This window comes from Tachysurus vachellii, chromosome 8, assembly GCF_030014155.1.
Source record: "Tachysurus vachellii isolate PV-2020 chromosome 8, HZAU_Pvac_v1, whole genome shotgun sequence".
NCBI classification, from domain to species: domain Eukaryota; kingdom Metazoa; phylum Chordata; class Actinopteri; order Siluriformes; family Bagridae; genus Tachysurus; species Tachysurus vachellii.
The window spans coordinates 21,184,624-21,209,001 of NC_083467.1; the positions used below are offsets into that span (position 1 = coordinate 21,184,624).

General features: G+C 37.3%; 2 protein-coding genes across 3 annotated transcripts in view; one reads left to right on the top strand and one right to left on the bottom strand.

Annotated features, from left to right (window-relative positions):
• The first annotated feature begins 493 nt into the window (after nt 1–493).
• xrcc5 (X-ray repair complementing defective repair in Chinese hamster cells 5) lies at nt 494–14,225 on the top strand. 2 transcript variants are annotated; one of them, XM_060876880.1, is made up of 21 exons: nt 494–575; nt 1,783–1,896; nt 2,010–2,193; nt 2,321–2,369; nt 2,444–2,566; nt 2,660–2,842; nt 3,275–3,389; nt 3,984–4,122; nt 4,462–4,574; nt 5,007–5,069; nt 5,281–5,418; nt 5,505–5,595; nt 6,786–6,916; nt 8,763–8,959; nt 9,165–9,252; nt 9,351–9,420; nt 10,647–10,756; nt 13,449–13,545; nt 13,631–13,698; nt 13,895–13,969; nt 14,093–14,225. In XM_060876880.1, the coding sequence occupies exons 1-21, from the start codon at nt 558–560 to the stop codon at nt 14,105–14,107; spliced, it is 2,181 nt and encodes a 726-aa protein (XP_060732863.1). In that variant the 5' UTR covers nt 494–557; the 3' UTR covers nt 14,108–14,225. The 2 variants fall into 2 exon arrangements, with proteins under 2 accessions (XP_060732863.1, XP_060732864.1); XM_060876881.1 differs by lacking the exon at nt 494–575 and adding an exon at nt 756–774.
• Nucleotides 14,226–22,485: 8,260 nt separating this feature from the next.
• Nucleotides 22,486–24,378, bottom strand: part of marchf4b (membrane associated ring-CH-type finger 4b) — a 16,999-nt gene continuing 15,106 nt past the window's right edge. Inside the window, exon 5 of the mRNA XM_060876884.1 lies at nt 22,486–23,426. Within this exon, the coding sequence (XP_060732867.1) occupies nt 22,981–23,426 (446 nt within the window). The 3' untranslated portion in view covers nt 22,486–22,980. The remainder of the gene's footprint in view (nt 23,427–24,378) is intronic.

The following is a 24,378-nucleotide window of genomic DNA, read 5'->3' on the forward strand; positions in this document are numbered from 1 at the left end:
ACAAGACAAAGATGATGGTATTTATTGTAATCGGTTTTCCTGTTACACACTGATAATTGTGCATGTGTTCCAAGTATACAATATGAAACGAAATGAAATGAAATAAAATTAGTACCTTTCCATAAAATGGAATATGTGGCTCTACACTGAATTCAACTCTGTTCTTTCCATCCTTTTGACATATCTAGTCTAGGTCTGATATCAAATAGCTTTCTTGGGGTTTTTGCATAACAAATAAGTCAGATTTGCATATGTGCTTTTACTTTTTTGTACCCTAAGGATGAATGGATTATATTGTACAGTTTTATTCTCATTGCACATTATACCTGATGTGTTGCAAACTTAGCAACACAGCCTTAGTTTTAAGTGTACAGAATAGAACTATTTTCATAATATATTTACAGGGAAAGCTCCAATCAGTCCACCACAACCCTGAACAGGATTCAGTAATTACATATAATAAAGGAATTAACTTTTTGTGTTTGAACGGCGCCCGGAACCATTTGTATCGCTTCTGTATGTTCCTTCCGGACTGATAACAGTGTGAAACCACCGAGATGGCGCGAGCGTCCAAGGTAAACAAAAAAAAGTATACATATATGGTATATATGTGTATATATGTGTGTGTGTGTATGATTAAAATACAAGTGAGATACTAACTAGACTATTACATGTGCGTCAGGATTAACACAACTCTGCCTTTGTGTACATATATACATAGCTACATGTCTGGACATGTCTGAATGAGTGACCAGGCGGAGGAACGTTTAAAAAGTAACACAATATACTTATTTGTATTGTATACAAAGTATGCAGGTTGTTATAAAATCTATTTCCGCTTTTCATTCATTTCGATTTGATTCAACTCAAATTTATTTTTGTAGCACTTTTTACAATTGACATTGTCTCAAAGCAGCTTTACAGAACATAAACATAGAACAAAAGGTTATTATAAAGAATAAATAAAGTTTAATATTAGATATATTTAAATGTGCTTGTATTTATCCCCAATGAGCAAGTCTGAGGTGACTCAGGTGACTGTGGGAAGGAAAAAACTCCCTTAGATGGTAAAGGAAGAAACCTTGAGAGGAACCAGACTCAAAGTGGAACCTCATCCTCATATGGGTGACACCGGAGTGTGTGATTATAAATATACAGTTTGATAAATGTTGTACTGATGAGGAGGTTGTTGTCCTCAAAGACCACATGGAGTTTGCGTCTCTTTAGTATAGCAGAGTCCAACTGGAGCTGGAGCATCTCTAGATGTCTCAGGATCCTCACAGAGTCACCCTCAACTCAGTGGAGGTCCAAAATCTTCATGGCACGGAAAACAAACAGAGCTGGTACAATATGTGGATGCCTCGGGATGGTTAGAAAGAGAGAAGCAGTGGAAAGTTCATAATATTAGCAAGCACTAGATGATAATGTGCATTTGGTCAGAGGTAATAGAGCACAAGATTATGGGAAGTATTATGTGTACGCCTGATTAAAGAGAGAGGTTTTTAATCTACATTTAAACTGGGAAGGTGTATCTTAAATCTGTTGAGATGCTGTTACTAAAATATTGAATGTTACTGCATTCATATAACCCGTGAAAGAATGTTTTTGATTTCAGCAATAAAAGTTGTTTACACAAGGCAGATATTTTAGATATAATTTTTGGCATATCATCTAGCCTGAAGCCACAGACTGCTACTCTCCAAATATCACTTTCAACCTGTCTGTAAGCTAAATTCATAGGAAAAAAAATGCTGACCTCTCGCTTTCTGTCCTTGTTTGCAGTCAGCTGTGGTGCTTTGCATGAATGTGGGCTTCTCTATGAGTAACTCATCCCTTGGTGAGGAAGCCCCATTCCATCAAGCTAAGAAGCTCGTTCAGAAATTCATCCAGCGCCAGGTATGTCGCTTTAATTCAATACTTTTATTTGTAGTAATTATATAGTACTTTTTCATTACTTTAATTTAGTACTGACATCCTGAGGTCTAATTATGATATTACAATCATCTTAGGTCTTTGCTGAAAGCAAAAATGAGTTGGGAATTGTGCTTTTCGGGACAGAAGACACCAAGAATCCACTTGCTCAAGATGACCAATACCAGAACATCTGCATATACCGACATCTGATGATGGCTGACTTTGAGCTGCTGGAGGATATTGAGCATAACCTTCAGCCTGGTGGTCAGAATGCTGACTGTATCCTTTTTAATCTTAGTATATAGTAGGTGAGAGAGAGATGTGCAGTGCATGAATTTTGCCAGCATTGTTGACATTTTGCTGTGAACATCAGACATTATCAAATCCTTAACCTGATGACTTCCAGGGCTTGATGCTCTCGTTGTATGCATGGATCTTCTCCAAAAGGAAACCATGTATGTTCATTTATTCCGTTGCTATATCATGATTTATTTGAAGATTTCTGAATGTTAAATGATGTTTCGATTAGGGGGAAAAAGTATGAAAGGCTGAATATCGTCGTGCTCACCGACCTCAGCACATCAGCCTGTGCAGATCAGCTAGACACCATCATTGGCAACTTAAAGCGTGCTGGCATCACCTTGCAGTTCTTGTGAGATTTTTTAAATAATAGCATATTTATATACTGTTTTACTTGTGGCATTTTCTAGTATTCCGATAAATGTATGTTTGTGTTTGTTTGTAGCCTGCCGTTCCCTGTGGATGCAGATGAAGTGGGTGCTGGAGATGCAGACAGACCAGATATGAGGCGTCCACCCCAAAGTGGAAAAGGTCTGAGCAGGGAGCAGAAGCAGGGGCTGAAGATGGTCAGGCAGGTCATGGCTTCTCTGGATGAAGAAGATGGCCTAGACGAGGTTCACACTTTCAGGTACAGTTGATGTAGACTCATGTCAAGCAGAATTAAGATTTACTTACAGTAAACAAATATGTTTATACAAGCCTGATTTTCAACAGAAACCCTGTGTGACTATAAAGAATATTTCTTTATGAGGTTCCTCACTTCATGAGAATTGTGTAAAGATTTATATCACACCCATTTAAAAACTGATAGATTATAATGCAGCACCCTATTGTATTAATATAATAGGATATAATACCAATTGTATGCTAAAAGATTTTTATGCTAAAGAAACAATTACACACATACATTAAGTTTTAACCAAGTCTCAAAAAAATATAAGAATTTTCACTTGATCAGAATTAAGCTCAGGTCTCTATAATCTTGTACGTCACTCTAGGGAAATAATTGTGCTTAATAAAAGTTCTTATTTTGGGATATATTTGTTTCTTTGTTTCACAGTGATGCTCTGGAGAAGCTGTCCATCTTTAAGCAGATTGAGAGACGACCGATGGCTTGGCCCTGTCAGCTTACTATCGGAAGCTCCCTATCCATCCGCATCATCGGATACAAAGCTGTGAGTTGTCCTTAAATCTTTTCGTTAAAACAAAAACTAGTTTTAAGCTTCATCCACATTAATCTAGATAAATTTGAAAACACTTCTTTTTATTTTCAAATAAAAAAAAGAGATCCTCAGAAACAATGAACAACAAATATCTTTATAGTCGTGGGTTATCTTCAGCAGCAACACCATCTTTGTCAGTCAGTTTCAAAAAACTTTTCCTTCACATTGTTGCTTCAAATCAAAGAGATGGAAAGTAAATGAATGGCTGAAGGAAATGACGGAGGCAAAGCTGTACGTGTTCTTAAAATAGCAATTTTTGAAATTGTAGACTAAGAGCATTTGAAAATGAAAATGCAGAGCTATCTGGATTAAAGTTAATAAAGTGCTTGTTAGGTAAACTTATTATATCACCTATTCATCTTTGCAGTTATCCAGTCAGTAGAACCTTTGCCCGCAGAGCAAAAAGCTAGAAAAGAGAGCCTCAGTAAATGTCAGAAATCCTAGCATCTACTAGTATTTCTACACACAAAACTCTATATAGTTTGCACAGAATTACGTTTAAAATAATAAAAAAAAGCCTACTTGGGGTATTTTTTATTCCAAAAGGTGTGTGAGGAGAAGATTAAGAAGAACTGGGCTGTAGTAGATGCTGAGAGTCACCAGAAAGATGACGTAAAGAGAGACACAGTCTACTGCCTCAACGATGACAATGAGACTGAAGTGCAGAAAGATGACGTCATTCAGGGTGAGAGGTGGCTCTTTGGGATCCTTGGGCCATCCCTATTCCTGAGTTGTTTTTTTACTTGTCTTTACCTTGACTTGACAGCAGGGTTGCATTGTTATTGTGTATAATATTGTAATTCCGGTGTGTACTTCAGGAGTAGCCAATTAAGCCGTGTATTCATTCTCTCTCTCTCTCTCTCTCTCTCTCTCTCTCTCTCTCTCTCTCTCTCTCTCTCTCTCTCTCTCTCTCTCCGTCTCTCTCTTTCTCTCTATCCATCTATCTATCCATCTAACCATCCACCCACCCAACCACCGTCCCTCCCTTCCTTCCTTCCTTCCTTCCTACCTCCCTCCCTGTTAGGTTTCCGTTACGGGAGTGACATTGTACCATTCTCCAAAGTTGACCAAGAGCAAATGAAGTACAAGTCAGATGGAAAATGCTTTGCTGTTCTTGGGTTCACCAAACAGGAGCTGGTAAATTTTTCACCACTAGATGGAGCACTTTCTCTGTAAATCAGCAAATAGAGTTCCTGTCCTAAAAGTAGTGCTGCAGTGGTTCCCTGCCATTTAGTGTGACACCTTATTTCAGACCAGTGTAAAAAGCCATCCTCTACTTTTCAGACCCAAATCATTGGTTTCCAATCAAACCTGCATTTCAAATAATCGATTAATTTTTTTTTTTGGAGTAAACTTAGCCGTGGCTTCTGCTCGAATGGATTGAAAACCTGCACCACATCGGCCCTTTTGGAATAAGATGGGACATTCAAATTCAAAATTCACAGCACTTCTGAATTCATCAACTGAAAACGGTTTAATGCGCAAAATCCGATTTTCTCCACACATGGTTGTGGTTTATTTATATACTGTAATTTTAGGATCTGTTGTGATGTGTTTTATTTCATGCAGGTTCATCGGCATCAGTTCATGGGTCAGCAGGTTGTTAAGGTTTTTGCTGGCAAAGATGATGAGGTGAGCGTAGCTTGATATATCACTGTTGTTATTACATATAACATATTTTTTCCTGACACAAAACATAAGTGTAGTTTTAGGATAATAAAAAAAAATGAGAGTGGCAAAAATGTGTACTGCCATGTTTCAGGTTCCTAATTTCTATTGCCAATCCACATGCTGATGGTAAACTGACATTTGAGTGCTTTATTGCCGGTGTGTCTGTATCCAGCATGCAGCTGTTGCGCTCTCAGCTCTGATTCACGCTCTGGACAGTCTAAAGATGGTGGCTATTGTTCGTTATGTTTATGACCGCCGCAGCAACCCACAAGTGGGTGCAGCTTTTCCTTGCGTCAAAGACAAATACGAGGTATGTGGGTCTGAGTCATAGAGAAATATGTCTCGTGCTATGTGTGTCACCCTGGCGTCACTGTCCTTCCTTCCTCCACACCTCAGTGCTTGGTATACGTGCAGTTGCCATACATGGAGGACCTCCGGCAGTACATGTTTCCTTCACTGGAGAACAAGAAGAAATTAGTTCCATCAGGTGAGATCCAACTGCGAGCTTAAACTGACGATTCCTAGTTTGTTTGTTTCCTAGATTGTTTGTTTGGAAATGTGAAAACCTTATTTCTCCCAAAAAAATCAGTTATTAAATCCTTAATCAAGTAGGCCTGCCATGACAGTTCTATAATAAGCCGACTAAACTCTGAGCTTGTTTTGCATTCATATATAACACAAGACGTACATTTTCGTCTGGCAGCAGTTTAACTGTGTGCCAGTAGAAGCCAATATTATTGTCTCTTTTAGCAATAAAAATATGTTGAATCTGCTTTGTGTTAAGTAGCATTCACCAGAGCCGATCCTGACCTCCCTGGGGCCCTAAGCAAAATTCTGCTATGGGGCCCTCCTACCTGACCCGTGAGCCATGTAAACCATTTGCCACACATTCACACTTGCACTGGCAGCACTGCACAGCTAATTTAGCTAGTCAGATAGAGACTAGAGACAGAATCACATCAACTTAACTTTACTGTTATTTGCTCTTGCTGACATCAAACTTGAAGAGAACACAAGTTTACCTGATTGCTGTTCTCGCATTTCACTCTCATTTTGTTTCTTTTTTCTCTTTTCATGGCCAGATGGATAGCTCCGCTTCATATTGTCATCTACACAATAAACATTAACATGTGCTGTAAAATGAGGCAGGGGGAGGCGGGGCCATGCGTAATTTGCGGGGCCCTACGCAACTTGCGTAGTGAGCTTACTGTTGTTTGGAGCACATCTGGATAAAGTGTAACAAAATTACACACCGCATTCACAGATACAGCCATTGTCAGTCACTAATACTACAAATAATAAATAAAATATTAATAATCTACGCACCACTAATCCACCACATTTGCCAAACCTGGAAAACACAATAGCAACTGCTGTTATTCCATCTATTGTGGGGGCTTTAGAACGAGCAAATAAATATCAGCATGCCTGAAACAAATGATTCACAACAACAGGGAGTTTGAAGCATTTTATAGCCATAGAGATGTTGCTGTACATTAAGCATCACTAGTATGAGAGTATATACAGTACCCTTAATTACCTTTAACTACGATGTCGTGATCGAGACGCGCATAAAAGAATAGATGTAGGGAGCTGATGAAACATTGATCGTTTTTGTTGGCTGTCAGAATTGTCACGAACCTTTTTATAAATGCAGTTCTGTCTCTTTTTACCCAGAGGCTCAGCTGTCAGCAGTGGACAATCTCATCAGCTCTATGATGCTGGTAGAGGAGGGTGAAGATGGAGAGATGGAGGACATATTCAAAGTCAACAAAATCCCCAACCCACAGTTTCAGAGACTCTTCCAGGTAAGAGATCCACATAGCTTATTTTAAAAGCTCAGTTTGTGCAGGCTATTGTCTGAAATCAGCCAGAGGGCAGAGCGCAAAACTTGTGCTTGTGCTTCATTTTGTGTGTGTGTGTGTATATATATATATATATATATATATATATATATATATATATATATATATATTTTTTTTTTTTTCCAAAGGAAATACTTGCTGATATTTCTATGGGGATAAAATTGAGCCATAGCTTTCATAGAATGAATGGCATTTACTTAAACTTGTAAAAACCTGATTTGGTAAACCTTTATATCCTTTCTAATCGTGGAATTTAATAACAACCCCTTGAAATGACATCAGATACTCTACTTTAAAGCAGGACCTCAACTCAGTTCTTTTCAAATTGTTTTTTTATTTATATAGCAGCTTTTGGAGATGCCAACTCCGATGCAACCTCCTCATCAATACAACATTTATCAGACTGTATATTTATAATCACACCCTCCAGTGTCACCCACATAAGGATGAGGTTACCCTATGAGTTCTGGTTCCTCTCAAGGTTTTTTCCTTTACCATCTAAGGGAGTTTTTTCCTCCCCACAGTCACCTGAGTCACCTCAGACTTGCTCATTGGGGATAAATACAAGCACATTTAAATATATCTAATATTAATCTTGAATTTTGTATTATAGTAATCTTTATATTAACCTTTTGTTCTATGTTTATGTTCTGTAAAGCTGCTTTGAGACACTGTCAATTGTTAAAAGCGCTATAGAAATAAATGTGAATTGAATTGAATTGCACTTTAACAATAACCACAAAGCACAAATAATAAACAAGCCGGAGGCAAAATTGGCAACAACAACAAAAAAGTCCTGTGATAACATGAAGAATAAAATTTGAGAGGACCAGATTCAGAAGTTGTCTGTTACCCTTGACAGTGGCATTATACATTTACATTTATAGTATTTTTATCCAGAACGACGTACAAAAGTGCTTTTAAGTCTCTATCATTGAATACATTAAGTGGTTCACTAGGTTATAGACTTAAGATACCATGAGCCTAAATCACTGTTTAAAGTTTTTTTTTATTTTTATATAAATACACATTCAACAAACAGGGCAGAAATTGCTAGTACAAGTATTTTTATGAAGAAGTAGGTCTTCACTCAGCGTTTAAAGACAGCCGGTGTTTCAGCTGTCCGGACCCCTAGGGAAAGTTCATTCCACCACCTCGGTGCCAGAACAAAAATGAGTCTTGTTGTATATTTGCCTCTTAACCTGAGAGATGGTGGGACCAATCGAGCAGTGTTGGTAGCTCTGAGAGCTTTGAGGTAAGACAGAGCTGGTCCATTCTCGGCTTTGTAGGCAAGCAGCAGTGTTTTGAATCTGATGCGTGCAGCTACCGAAAGCCAGTAGAGGGAGCACAATATACTGTACAGGATACTGTGACAGGATATTGTGATTAAGTGTCCAGGGATGAGCACAGGAACAGCATCTCTTATTTACAAGTCTACAGCATACAGTTAAGATCTAATGTACTTAATGATAGGTAATTCCCAGGCATTTACATATCTCATTTGACATCCTGACGCTTGTTGTGGTAACGTGATATGTCACTGAAAAGTGAAGGTGTGAACCAGTAGACCTAGAATTTTACTGTCAAGTGATTAACATTTACAGTGAATGCTTTGATGTACAAGCCAGCATTTTAAAAATGTCCTGGATAACTGAAGAGGTTATAACCACGAGCCAGTAAATGCTTTGGCCACACAAACGCGATATTATACAAGGGGATGTTTCGGTTTACCAGAATACGTCTGCATAGAAATGTAATAAACATTGTTTTTTTTTTTTCTTTTCTGTAGTGCCTTCAGCATCGCGGTTTGAACCCAGATGCACCCCTGCCGCCTATGGAGCCTTGGCTGAAGCGGATGCTGGATCGTCCCCAAGCCGTCTCTGCTCGCTGCCGGGCTCCTCTGCAGGAGATGAAGAAACTTTTCACACTGAAGGAGGTGGTGCAAAAGAAGGGCCAGAAGACCAGTGCTGATGTGTTTGGGAAAAGGTAAAATAAAATAAAATCTCTGGTCAGCAAGAAAAGAGGGAGGTCTTGGAGAATGCGGTTGCATGTCTAAGCACATTCTACTCTAAAGCTACTTAAAATTCAAATACGTGTCCAACGGATGTCATAAATAGACTTAAAAACGTAGCCTTGAGTGTTCTTTAAGTTCAGTTCTGGTGCTTAATTTCTTGCACTTTTTTCCACCTAGCACCGAGGAACCAGATACTAAGAAGTTCAAAATGGATGAAGGGGAGAAGTTCAGCCTAGCAGAGACTTCTGAGGGAAACGTTACCTCTGTGAGAAAGCATCAAATGAGTTCCATAAATTTGAACATGTGATTCAGAGCAAATTGGCAAGACGGCTAATACGGTACCACCGTGTATTGTGTTTGCAGGTGGGCAGCGTGAACCCTGCGGAAAACTTCTGCACTTTAGTTCAAAAGAAGACCATTCCCTTTGATCAAGGTGAGATATGAACGATTGAGTGAGATTTTTTAGTTCTTTTATCTCTCTTTTTTTTCTGCTTAAAGGTTTTGTAAGGGTTTATAATTAAGTAGGGAATAAGATCATATATGAATATGAAAATGACTGATGACTGGTGTAATGCGACCCAGTACAAAGTGTAGTTATTATTCCTGCTCTGAAGTTGAGTAGTTTCCAATAACAGCACTTCCCAATTTGTTTTACTTCTCTTTTACTTCAGCGTTTTGCTGAAAAGATTAAAGGAGATTAAAACGTATTTGTATGACAAAACGTTTGTGTTTTATCTGATGGTCATTTGGATAAACAAACCAAGCAGATTTGTGAAGTCAGCAGCACTTTGACAAGGGGTTTAAACGTAGTAAATAGGATCTACAAAATTAAAGGATTCCACATACACTCACTTTCCACTTTAATGGGAACTCGTAAAATCTGCTTGTTTATGCAATTATCCAATCAAATAATCTTGTGGCAGAACAGCACATAAAAGCATGCAGATAATATCTTCTCAAATAAAAGATAATTACTTATTATACCAGTGATGAGCCGAAAAGTATTTCTGCATGCATAAAACCTCAAACCACAACAGCAGAAGACCACATCAGGTTCTATTCATGTCAGCTAATAACAGGAATCTGAGGCTGTTATGTGTACAGACTTCCCCAAACTGGACAGTAAATAAATAAATAAAATAAATAAATAAAAAAGTAAATAAAATAAAAAAACTGTCTAGTTTGGTTCCTATCTATGCCCATGATAGGAAAATTGAAATGATTAGAAATAGTGTGTGTACACGTACTGTACACGTATATATAATATTTGTATTTGCAATCTGAGAAGATAAATAAGCCTTGACTGAAACCATACGCATTTTGGCAAAGTGCTAATAATTACTTGATTATGCGTAATTGAATAATTTCTCAGATTTATTCTCAACCCTCCTCTTCTTCACAGCCACCTCATGAGAAACAAGCATTCACAGCACTTAAATACGATATGAACAGATTAGTTTCTGAGTGTAGACTGATGTCTCTGGTGTCTCCACTTTCCATTGTGTATGGTGTTAGTCATCAGCAGAAATGTCACTCACAGCTGCTCACCTTCACACTTCTGTTGATATAATTGCTTTTGCCACCTTTGTCATACTTTTGCGACATTCCTGCATGCCCATGTTTTACTGTCCCACTGACTCGTTTTGGTCCTTACAACAGCATGCAAGCAGCTCACCCACAGGATGGAGCAGTTGCTGGGCAACAGGAGCACCGACTATTACATGAAGACCATCGCATGTATCCAGGCCTTCAGAGAGCAGTCCATTAAGGTGAATGCTCAATCAAGGCTCAATATTCAGTTAGGGTTCACTTTAAAATCAATATTGTCAGTCTGTAGCTTCTTTAACCGGCTAAAAGAGTTAGTTTCGCTAAGTGAGTCATATTTAGAATGATATCCCCACTCGACACATCTGGATTGTTTACTGTCTTACGTCATTCCTGCTCTTATCAGACAGGTGAGGGTGACGGTAATCATTAGCGGCTGCACCGAAAGAAATTTGAAGTGTTCTCAACACAACACAAGCATCAATAGTTGCAAACAGCAGATGAGTCGCTTCTGATGAGTCACAAGAATTGTCATTTTGAGTGTACTGAACACCTGTTGAGTCTTCTGACAAAGCACTCGTGGGCATTTTAGGCATTTGTTTAGAGAGCTGTGTGAATGACTGTGCACTGAAATGTACTAATACGTGTTAATCCCAGATAACAATCATTATTACAGCACTTCAGTTTTTTTTTTATTATTATACAAGTCTACCAGTTTTGTCTGCTCGAGTGTCTGAAACATCTAAAACTAATTTATAATGACTGAAACATTATTCCTATCCTTTTTTGGAAACACTCAGGTCTGTATTTAAAACTGGTGACTAAAGGGGCTATCAAACTGGCAGTTTAGTCTGAAACAGAGCACAGTTTGAATCAAAAATCGGTAACGTGAAAGCTGTCAAACGGACCAGGTAGCACAGCATGGTACTGAACCTGAGACTACCTCTAGGGGCAACTTTGAGTTCGAATTGTCTGCCAAATGCTGTAAATGTAAAGTAACCAGCGCATGTGTCACCATTAGTTTCCACCGCACGCTCATACCATGAGAGGCAGGGGAACATCATCTGTGTTTAATTTGTCAATTAAAACCTCTTACAATTGTAGATGTCACAGTTAGAGGCCTGCATCACCTGACGATCCCAGCAGGCAGTTTTTACTTTCGGGTGATCAGATATGAAGCTTGTTTGACAAATTAGCGCCTCAGTCATCATCACAGGAGTGTATCGGATGCATCGGATTAGGTTGCTAGGGTTACATTTACTAATTTGTTTGGTAAATGAATTAGAAGTAAATTAATTCCAAAATTGTATGGTACAAACAAAATAATAATTGTGGGATTCTGTAAGAAGTGGGTTAGGGGCAGAATTCATTTTTCAGCAGGCAGAAGTGAGGTTATTAAAACAATAATCTTACATGCACACCTTAAGTCACAATCTCATTGTTTTATTTGTGAAAACTTACAGATAGCTAAAGAGAAGCTCTAAGAATGACTCTAAGCTAATACTTACAAATTATTAACTGAGTTCCTTCGCTATCTTTTAGGAAACATTGTAGGTGACATCTTTTGTTGGGTTGGTTACAAACTCACATGTTCACAGGATTAAATGTTTTAATTAATTTAACTGGAAAATTTTGATTGATACTGAACCTACGGCAAATTTTTGGACTATAGCTGGACTTTTTCTGGACTAGTGTCATAAGTCCCATTACCCCACATTTTTACAATTGCACAAAAATACAGTTTAACTACATGAACATTATCGCACTTAAAAAATATATAAAATTATATATTTATTTATAAAATATATATATACACACTGTGCTACTTTTTTTTAAAATATATTTTTGTTTCTTTTATATGGAAATTTTCATCCAGATTTTCCTCTATGCCCTATATATTTATTTTATTTTATTCAATTCAAATTTTTTGTATAACACTTTTAACAATGGGCATTGTCTCAAAGCAGCTTTACATAACATAAGAAACATAACACAAAAAATATAATATTATGCGAAGATTAAAATATAATACAAAGATTAATATTAGACTTATATTTAAATGTGTTTGTATTTATCCCCAATGAAAAAGTCTGAGGTGACTGAGGTGACTTTGATGAGGAAAACTCCCTTAGATGGAAGAGAAAGAAACCTTGAGAGGAACCAGACTCAAAAGGGAACCTCATCCTCATTTGGGTGACACTGGAGGGTGTGATTATAAATATACAGTCTGACAGTTGTGTATTGATGAGGAGGAGGTTGTTCTCAAAGACCACATGGAGTTAGCATCTCCTCTTAGAATGTTTAAATACTTCATGAAGCGGAATCCAACTGGAGCTGGTAAATCTCTATATGTCTCAGGATCCTCACAGAGTCAGCCTCATCTCAATGAAGATTCAAAATCTTTGACACAGAATACAACTGGAGGTGGTACAATCTCTGGATGCCCCGGGATGGGTATTAGCATAATTAGCTGCTAATTAGCATAGCTGCTGTTCGTAATATTAGCAAGCACTAGATGATATTGTGCATTTGTTCAGATGTATTAGAGCACAAGATTGTGGGAAGTATTTTGTGCACGCCTGACTAAAGCTAATGTCTGACTAATGTCTTTAATCTGCATTTAAACTATAATCCACATTTATTTTGTTTCATTTTATTTATTTTTTTTACCTTAGTATTAATTCCATTTTAAAAAGGTTTCTATTTTTTCTTTTATTTTCATATCGTACTGTGTATGATTGTGTACGTGACAAATAAAATTTGAGTTTGAATTTGATCCAGAATTTCAGACCAGAATCAATATTCAGTATCAGGTCTCTACATATCATGTAGTCAAACTAATGGGTTGATTATACACCATGGTAACAATTTATTAGCGAACAATTTTGCTAGCTAAAGTCATTTGAACTTTTCCAGGTATCAAATGCAAACCTCTTCAACAGCTACATGCAGTCTCTGAAGAACAGCGTTTCAGACAAAAATCTTCAGGTATTCTGGGATCTGCTCGTTGCAGGTGTGTTTATATGGTTTAGGATTTTATTTATTTATTTTAAGAGCGAGTAGACGACATCATGACTAAGCAAGACCTTTTCCTGCAGATTCTATAATGCTAATCAGCAAGGATGAGGTGGATAGCAGCACAGTGTCCAAGCAAGAGGCTAACCAGGTGATTTAAATACTTACACCATCTTTGTCTGCTTCATTCAATCTTATGTGTAATTTAGTAACAGTAAAATGATAAAATTCATTTATTCTCTGAAGACAATTTAAAAAGAAAAGGGTTTCTTGTGTATGGCTGTTTATGCTGTAGATTTATGCCTCGTGTATGTTTAACTGTAACCAAACTCTATACCTTTCACCAGTTTTTGACTTTTGAAGAAAAACAGGAAGTAGCGGCTGCTCCTTCTCACGAGGACGCAGGAGACGTGGATGATTTGGTAAGTGCCCTTGTTGGTGCTAAATTAATCAGTGTGGGTGGAAACTGTACTGAATGTTGGAAGGATGATTTTTTTTTGTTCTTTTTTATATTTATTTTTGTGCTTGTATTTCTTTTCACACAGCTGGACATGATGTGAACCTAGAATGTCCATCCATGTTGCCTTGGGCTCCAGTTGATGCTGAGGTCGCAGTAATGTTTGCACTTTTTTGTATTAACAAGACACATGTACCAAAATTAAAAGATTGAAACAAAAATCCTCTTAAAGTTGTGACTTATTTAAAGTTCCATTCTCAACAGCATTCATGATGTACTTTATTATTCACCTCATCTAGCAAATTAACAGTTCAGAAGTTCACATGTACATTACAGCACAGTGATTTATATTTTCACATATACCAACGTTGGAAGTTGGGGTCTGAGAACAGGGTCAGCCATGATACAGCACCACTGGAGCAGTGAGTGCTAGGGGCCTTGTTCAAGGGCCCAACAGGGGCAGTTTTGCAGTGCTGGGGCTTGAACCACAATCCTCCAATCAACAACCCAGAGAATTAATTGCTTGATCCACCACTTGCTTTATTCACCAGTTTTGCTCCACATTTCAGAAATGCAGGCACTAATGCAGTACAGAGAAGTTGCCCTTCTTTCAATGGATTTTACCAATTAGTCCGCTACCAATCTTTAATCATTATTCCTGAGAGAATTTTGGATGCATATTTCTTATATTTTTATACCTTTATATACCTTATATTGGTATTAAGGTCTAAAACAGGTTTTGAGTCTCATCGGGTGGTGAAACTTAATAACCCAAAGTAATACTTGGTCTTTTTTTACGCTGTGTCTTATGTATTCTGTGAACATTTTAACCAGATGTAGTTATGCTTTTAATTGAATGCACCTCTAGTTCTTGCGATTAAAATTGATCGGTGACCTGTTAACATGTAAGACAGAGCATTACACTTTCTTTATTCTTGGTCTTGTTGGTTATTTAACTCAGCAAACTCCGGTTTTGTTTTGTGGGTTTTGTCAATGTTGATAAAGCACACATTATTAAGTTAAGATAAATGTATCGATCCCAAAGTAAATTTCCCAGTTCAAAGCAGTTAGATGTTCCACTCTGAATTTTCCTGTAGCAGCATATCCTGATGTTTTGGTTTTTTCCTCTTGAACCAAAGCAGTTTGCCAAAGATGTTATTACAAATGACATACTTTTTACTGTTGTGGAACTTTTATGAAACAAGATCCTTTTATGACTTATTTTATAGCAACTATAAACAGGCATTCCCTCACTAGCTTCTCTATTTTACTATCTCTTGAAGTTCATAAGACAAAAGAAATGAAATATAGCTTCTTGTGCCAGAAAACCTAGTTAGAGCACTACTGCTAGAGGCTCCTTCCATAAATGGTGAATAAATGTTTCTTCACAGAATACTTACACAAACATGCGGAACAATTATTGCACAGGGTCTTTTTTCTGTCTTTCTTTTAAATTTATTTGACGTTTATCTGAATTGTCACGTAAGTTATACAGAGTATATACTGTACATAGCTGCAAGTTGTTACTATGGAAATGATCGCGCTTTAGAACAAGTGCATTAATATAAATTTGTCAGAGCTGCTGTTATAGAACATTACTCAACACCTGACAAATTAGATTTAAGAATTCAAGAGATTTGTTTCTGAGAAGATTTAGGTCCATCGGTACCAGAGCCAGTTTTTTCCCCCAAACCCATAAACCTACTGAACTCTGCACTACATCGCTAGGACCCTGATGTCTCACAAATACTTCACTAACTGTAATCACATTGCAGTTCTGTTAATACTTCTCCACTCTACATTCTGTACATTTTAACAATTGTAATTGTATATAACTGGACATTCATACAGTTTACATCTATTCATGCATACTATCTGTAAATACACTGTATTTTTCTTGGTTACTGTTGTACATACAATGTAGATAATGCACACATTTTCACAACATTTATACTTTGTGTCATTTATACTTTGTGTCTACTTTGTCTATACAACTGGCACATATTCCTCTTTTGCACATACTATTTTAATGCACAATCTTTATTTATTTTTGTACATATACTGATATATTTATTCCTTTGCATATATTTTCATTTATTTTCACTTCTGGTAGATGCTAAACAGCATTTTGTTGCTATGTACCTGTACTATGCAATTACATGCAATGCATCCATCAACCCATCCATTCACCCATCCACCCACCCATCCATTTATACACCCATCCATTCATTCATCCACCAACTCACCCATCCGTCCACCCTGCCATCCAGTCAGACAGTCACTCACTAACTCATCCATCCATTTATCTATCTATGTTACAGGGGGATATGGCTATGACACCGTCAATGCAGAATCCAAAAAATATAGCTTTATGACAAGCCTAAAAGAATATTCATAGAACTTATTTGTCAAACTGTCTGCTGATATTGATGCCCGTGTCTGTAGATGATCTATTGCATGAACTATATCGTGACCCTTACAGGCTGTGTGCACAGCCGACATCTGATGGGTTGCAGTATGACACATTGACGTCACTGGATATGTTTCTTGACTAAGACTCACCCAAGCAAAGTGTAATCATGGATGTGTCAATCAGGGCACTGTTTTTGACAGTGGCTTGTGGTCTGTCCTTTGAGGTTGGGTAAAAATAGGTTCTTATACACCACAGTCCTACTTTTTTAGACTGATTGATTAGAAACTCAAAGATTTCTTCACAAAACACTGGCATTGGTCTATTAACCATGTCTTTATTTTGTTTTTGAGAGCACATTTAATTCTGTTCTTGGTGCATAGATATTTATACAATTTGTTTAACAATACAAAATTCAAATTTGATATCATACAGTGATGATTCAATATAAGGTAAAAATAAGTTTTGCCTGACTATGTTCCTTAGATTTCATTTTGAACCGATTCAAATATTTGAAATTATTTAAGAACTATAACTAAAACATAGTATTGTAACAGTAATTAATTAGTAATGTAATTAAGTAAGTAAGTAATTAACAGTAATGTTAGCTCTTGGGTCCTACTGCATTAGCTTTAAAAGCCTGACTACATCTCAAAAACGGTGTTGCACACATTTCAGTGAGAGTTCAAAAATAAACCTTTTCTGTTGAGATAAGAGTTTTGAGATAGATATAAAAAGAAAATGAAGCTTTAGCATAGAAGAAAATGTGGGCTTAATTAAGTTTAAATGTTTACTACACCACAGGTAATAAGTGGTATTTTATGCCCAGTAGCCTTCTTTATTATACAGTCTGAATGTCTTATTTGATGCTCAGATATATAAAATCATTAACAGCCTTAAAACAAGCGATACAATAACACTATTTTTACAGTTCTAATTTTTTTCCCATCTTCATTAAGGGTGCTAATAATTTTGAAGCTGATTGTATTTCACTGTCACATTCCATTTCTTTCATTCATTCAGCATTTCAATCTGATGGAAAAATAAAGACCACCGATTTCCTTCAAGTTATTACAGCCTTTATTTCACTGATTTACAGATCAGTTCATGCAAAAATGTGGTTGCAGATTTTACCCAGAGACATGAAAAGCTGGTGATGAGAACATTTTACACTTATTCATTTCTGAACTGCTTTTTATCTGTAAAAGACAGCATACCATCCAAGCTGAGAAGGCACAGTGACTTTTTATCAATCCTGAGATTAAAATCTACAACCTTACGGTTGTAATGCTCCTAATGCAATACCTTCTTATCACTGCACAGCTATCGACAGCGATGATGAGGTCAGATATAGGTGAGTAGTTTTTTTTTTCATTTAATTCAGACCACTGAATACTCAGGCATTGATGATGGGCCTCTAGCCAGGAGGAAATGTTTAATATCCTTTGATTTGAATTTTAATTTGACAGATGGAATGGGGGAAGGTGAATCATGAGGGTGTATGAAGCCATTATTGGGTGTATTTTTCAAGGAAAGCTTTGTGGTTGGTGAGTAAGAGAGATGAGGAGAGAAGTGAATGAATCTGCTGAAAAAAACACACACAAATCATTGATAATGAAGAGAATGGTGTAGCAAAGGTGATGGGTGCTCAATATAAACATTTGCTGCTGCTGCTATCTCTTTGGTTAATATTTCTGGATTTTACCATGTAATGTGCAGGATACTTGCCCATAGATGTTTATCACCTCCTCCAGTTCACATGTTCGCTTGATGACACATGAGAGAAATTAATATGACCTACAGTCAGTTCTAGAATGGATTATTGGCACCCTTTGTAGAGTATAAAATATCTTTCTGTCTTCTGTGTGTTAATTAGCTTGATCAGTAAAAATATGTGAAAATTGTACTATATGATCGAAGTATATTTATTGTAAGAAAATAAAAAATCCTTTTAAAATAATTGAGTAAAAATGTGTCACAGTTATTAACGTTTAGTACTATGTGGAACCTGCCAACACGAACAGCACTAAGTCTTCTTCTGGAATGCTTGATGTCATTGGAAAATACTCTATAATATAACAATGTACTCTACAAATCCTCCAGCATCCTATGTCCTCTCTTGTGGACTCTTCTCCTCAGCTCACAGCAAAGTTTTTTAAGGGTTTTATTGTCTGGGTATTATGATGGTCAGGTTAGAAGCTTAATTCAGTGATTAACTGAACCACATTAGTTAGAATTCAGATATATTTTTTAATATCCCTCTGAAATGTCAAATACTGAGTAAGGAATCTGAGACCATTACACAAAACAGAACCTCTCCAAATCCTCCCTGGACCAAAGTTCTCTCTTGTGAACTCACCTCTTCAGTTTAATCTGCAGGTTTATTGATGAGGTTTATATCATGGGCCCAGACAGTCAACTCAAAAGCTCACTCACTCACTCACTCATTTTCTACCGCTTATCCGAACTACCTCGGGTCACGGGGAGCCTGTGCCTATCTCAGGCGTCATCGGGCATCAAGGCAGGATACACCCTGGACAGAGTGCCAACCCATCGCAGGGAACACACACACTCTCATTCACTCACGCAATCACACACTACAGACAATTTTCCAGAGATGCCAATCAACCTACCATGCATGTCTTTGGACCGGGGGAGGAAACCGGAGTACCCGGAGGAAACCCCCGAGGCACGGGGAGAACATGCAAACTCCACACACACAAGGTAGAGGCAGGAATCGAACCCCCAACCCTGGAGGTGTGAGGCGAATGTGCTAATCACTAAGCCAGCGTACCCCCCCAACTCAGAAGCTAATATTTTTAATTGAATGTGGATGTATCTTTGTTCTGGTAGATCCTGGTTGAAGATCTTTTTTCAGAGTAAAATATATGAAAACCTTCCACAATTCTGAATCTCTTCAAATCATTCATCATTCCGAGGCCTATCTTGTGACCTCAGCTCTAGTCAGCTTACCTCACAGGTTTTCAGTGGGGTTTTATATCAGGGGACTGGGATGGTCATGTCCAAATCAGTGTTCCTTTGTTATCCCTGAACATTTGTAAGTGGATGTAGTTTTTGGGCTGTCCTGCTGGAAGATCCTACCTCAAGCCAGTTGTGAACTTCATGGCGGAGACAACCAGGGTTCCATGAAAACATCTCTTAGTACTTCATGCAGTCAATGATGCCATGTCCTAATAAGTTTCCTAGACCAGAAGGCCACAAATCCTCCACCACAGCTAACAAAAGCGATTAGGTTCTTTTTGTGTTAAACTCACATTAAGTCTTTATAGCCAAACTGCTCTACATCACTGGAAATGTTCTCTTATATCATCATAAAAACCACTATCTAAAAGTGCTGACGGGGTTTTATACAGTTTTTAATTAGAACAAACAGTTTGTAAGTTAAGCTTCTTATGAAAAATCGCTCAAATCACCAATTTTCTTTTCAAAAAATGTGATCTACCAGAAAATGACATGCTCATACTAATTTGCATACTACTAACTTCCATTTGCAATCAATACGCCAATTCATTTTATGGAATTGTTCAAGTAAAGCAATTTGAGCTTGATTCACTGGACATCATGGTTAATGAGAGTCTACTGCTACCCTAAGTTCCTAAAGCAATGATTCAGCATTAAACAGATAGAGGAGGAAGTGTCCTTGTACAAGAGAAGCCTCATTAAAATCAGCTTATATTCAGATAACGCACTCCAACTGACAGTAACAAAACCTGAGCCAGCATAACAATATACTCATTATAGTGCATATTGCCTCTTACAGAACTCTAGAAAACGATGTTTGTGTCAAATCCGATAAATACATATAATCATATTTCATACTTTTGATGTCTTTTATGGCTTTATATTACCTTGACACATCACATAATTTCTCGACTGCTGTGGAAATATTTTCATTGCATTGTCTGTTTAAAATGGAGATATATTAAACAGACAGCAACCTTTATTCGCCCTGTAGGTTAGAGATTTGTAGCCTTTTTGCTCTCTTGATTATTATTTTTTTGTCTATTAATGAAAAGGAACTTAAAATATGTATAAAAGCAAGGGTCAAATTGTGATCAATATTATGTTTTGCATAAAATATGTTATATATGGTTTATATTTTATATATACTCAATGCATATTCGTGCAGCTTTCTAATTAGCCAATCACGTGGCAGCAGCACAGTGCAAAATTTCAAATAATAATGTTGTCATCAAACAACAGAATGAAGAGAAAACATGATCTATGTGACTTTGATCATGCCGTGGTGGTTAGTACTGTACCTGATTGGTTGTATGGGTATTTCTGAAACTGTTGATCTCTTGGGAGTTTCACACAAGACAATCTCTAGAGTTTACAGAGACTGTTGTGAAAAACAAAAAACAGTGAATAATGAACAGTTTTGTGGATGGATTTTTTTGGTTGGTTTGTGCTGTGGGAAGAATATAGTACCTCAAATAAGTAGTCTTTACAAACGTGGTGAGCTGAAAAGCATCTCTCCACTTTGGGTGTTCCTTTGTCCATGATTACCTCAGATTCTTGTTCTTGGCTGACAAGAGTGGAACCTGATGTGCTTTTCGGCTGTTGAAGCTCGTTCACACCAAGGTTTGATGTGTTGTGCATGAGATGCTTTTCTGCTCACCACAATTATTTACATCACTTTGTATAAACTCTAGAATCATTAAAATCCCAGGAGATCAGCAGTTTCTGAAACACTCAAACCATCCCATCCAGTCCCAACAACCATCCCACAGTTAAAGTCACAAAGATGACACTTTTTCTGCATTCTGATGTTTGATGATAACATTAACTGAAGCTCCTGACCTGTATCTGCATAATTTTTAGCAATGCACTGCTGCCACATGATTTACTGAATAGTGCATGAACAACTGAATGTGCAGCTGTATAGATGTTCCTAATAAAGAGGCAGGTCAGTGTACTATAACTGTAAGATTTTGTTTTTGGTGTCAATTCTCTATTGCATTTCTATCTTAATAGCCAATGCAAAGTTAGTCAATAGTTATTAATAATAATTAATTCAAACTTAACAGTTTAAGAAAAGTTAGAACTTTAATTATCACTAACAAGAAAACGTCATTAGTGTTCAACATCATCAACAAATCTCACTTTCCCATCCAAAATGCTACTTATGTATTGTTAGAATGAATGTTTCAGTCTTATACTGTATGTCACCCAGAACCAATAAACTCCAGTGATTTAAAGCTGATTCTGAAATATGCCATAAAATGGGACTGCAAGCAGAAATGTACAGTTCTGTTCATTATTTTGACAGCCAGACCAGGTTTGCCACAAGCAGTTATGGGAACCATTAAACCTTCAGCAACAAAATAAATTCCCTAACATACTTCTTCCTTCCAAAAAAAATATTTCATGCACTAAAAACAGCATGAGACTTTCAAAGATGTGCAAAATGTGTGCCTGATATCTTCTCCTCCTCATGAAAAAAGACATGAACTTTTGATTCGCCTCTCAAACAGGCTTTCCTCCTACTTTGACTTATTTCCAAGACTGCTGCGGCAAAAAGACGCTGACATCAATAAAAGTGCAAAGAGAAATGGGGCAAATTAATTCACTGTGAACTCTCAGCACTAGGCTTTCCCAAGGAAGCTGTTATTGTACCTCAAGCCTATTGATATCAGCACTTCATGGACTGAATTATTCAGGGGTCGCAGACGGTGGGCATTGAAAGTCAGCAGATACTGGCCTCTTAAAGCACTTCCTGCTCATTCATCTCCAACATAGACGATGTTCTGCTCTAAAATGCTCTGAATGAAAAAACCCAACAGTAATTTTACCCTATTTTGTGTTTATCTTTATAAAAGTTACACCATATTAAAACGAACGTTCATGTTCACAATGGCATATTTAAAGTTTATTTCCTTCTCAGTACTGAAATGGCAACAAGGCAAAAGTAATCTTGAAACACCATGTGGAAATAGGAAACATCTGACATAAGCACTTCATGGCATCCCATGTGATTGAGAAAGTAAAAGCTTCCTCAGGGAAAAGAAATGCACAGTTACTGTAAGAGTCCTATCTCTTCGGGCTATTTAAAAAATTTCAGTTTTACAGTGACTTCGGGAAAAAAAAAAACACTTGAGAACAGTTTTCCTGTGAGATAAATCGTTTCTGACTGTAAACGTTCAGACTGTACAGTTGTTTAATACAGAATGTTGACAGAAGAGACATGAGACCTGCTTTCTCAGCGTTTCATTGGCTTCTCCACCTGCCTGGACTGTCTGACTGAGACGGTGTGGATGGACAGATGTGGTCACATCTACAGATAAATGAATTAAACATGAAGGTAAATGTGTGACAGGTTGCCTCAGAGACAAAGCTGTATTGTAAAGGTACAGATAAACTTGTTTTTTTTCTATCTGCAATTTTGCAGCAAATTGTCAGTACAGTTGCCAATTGTTATACATAATCCAGATTTCATCTTATACACCAAACTAGAAATTGTGCTTTTCTTCCAATCAGACATTCACTCGTTGTGCTTTTTGACATTCCAAGTTCATGATGATAAGGCATGTCATTCTTTTTGCTCACACAGTGGTTACTCTCATGACCAGTTCTCTGGGCGGATGGCTGCTGGTGTTACTGGTGTTGCTGGTGTTTCCAGACTGGCTGCGTAGCTCATGTGGCCTACGGTGACTGAAAAGATGAAAAAAGCTATAAGGACAGTGATGGTCAGTCCCTGTAGTATCATTGCTGTGGTTGTGTGAAGAGTCCTCTGCAGTAAGAGCTGCTGCTGTGGTGTTTGGTGTATCAGGAGCTGTCGCAGCAGCCATTAATGAGGAGGTTGACGGTGATATATCGGCACCCGCCTGCTCCTGCTGATGGAGCAGAGAGAGAGTCCACTCGCCTTCGTTGGCCTTTAGTTCTTCGCTGTCCCTCTTTTTGTCATAGTTCAGAACTTTCCACTTTTGGTTTACCGCCTGCCAACGATTGAATATGCGGAAGACGGAAGGGCCTTCGTGGACAATCAGAGCTGAGAGCACAGAAAAGAGAGCTGTGATGTTATTGTTTCAGTTACTTTTAATGCATCTAAAAAGGTGTAGCCCGCAAAATGAAGGTTGGGGCAACCATATAGTGTTTTAAATAACAGTATAAGGATTTATGAAAATTATTGCATAATTTATTGACTACATATTAATTCCACACTTACACTTAAGCACATAATTCTTATTCAGAGGTTTTTAAAACTTGTACAGAATACTCTGGTCTATAGATGCAACAAATCACAAATTTGATCAAATTTTAATAACAAATATATGTATATTGGTTTACATAATGGTTTATATATATAGGTTTACATAAGATGAAAATCAGGTCTCCATGAGTGTCTCCTATTTTATTTAAAGAACACATATATATCAGAGTCTATTGTACAACATGACGTGTGTTTGTGGAAGGGGATCATTGCAAAAACAATGGAGATTTCTTAATGGTCATATTTATGCAAATATAGGAATTTCTATAGGGCTCACAAACTTTCAAGCGAAACTGTATTCACTGAAATTATCCAGAGATCAGTCTACTGGGCTGCACCTATATTACAAAACAGCATTCAGCTTTCTCAACTTACTGAAAAAAAAAAAAAACACTTCAGTGTGAAAATGCCCTAAACCTAAACCCCTTAATCGTAACGATGGATGAAACACGACCCATAATTCAGCTATAATACAATTCACTTTATCAGCTAATATTCAAGGCTGGAAGTTGAATCAGATATTTTAGAATAGAAACATGATACAGTGCAGGAACGTTCCCTGAGTTAGAGTGCTCGATCTCCTGCTGTTCTCCATTAAGCTTACTGCAAACCAGAAACATTCGGGTTGTTCCTAGGAACCCTTCAGTTGAATAAGAGCTGATGCTTTTGATCCCAAACACATTTTGATACTCAGTATTTTGTTCACTAAAGCAGTAAAAAAAAACTATAG

Coding starts and splice junctions, on each gene's coding strand:
- xrcc5 (XM_060876880.1), top strand. Junction 8,960..9,164: donor GCTGATGTGTTTGGGAAAAG/GTAAAATAAAAT, acceptor TTTTCCACCTAG/CACCGAGGAACCAGATACTA. Junction 9,253..9,350: donor CTGAGGGAAACGTTACCTCT/GTGAGAAAGCAT, acceptor TTGTGTTTGCAG/GTGGGCAGCGTGAACCCTGC.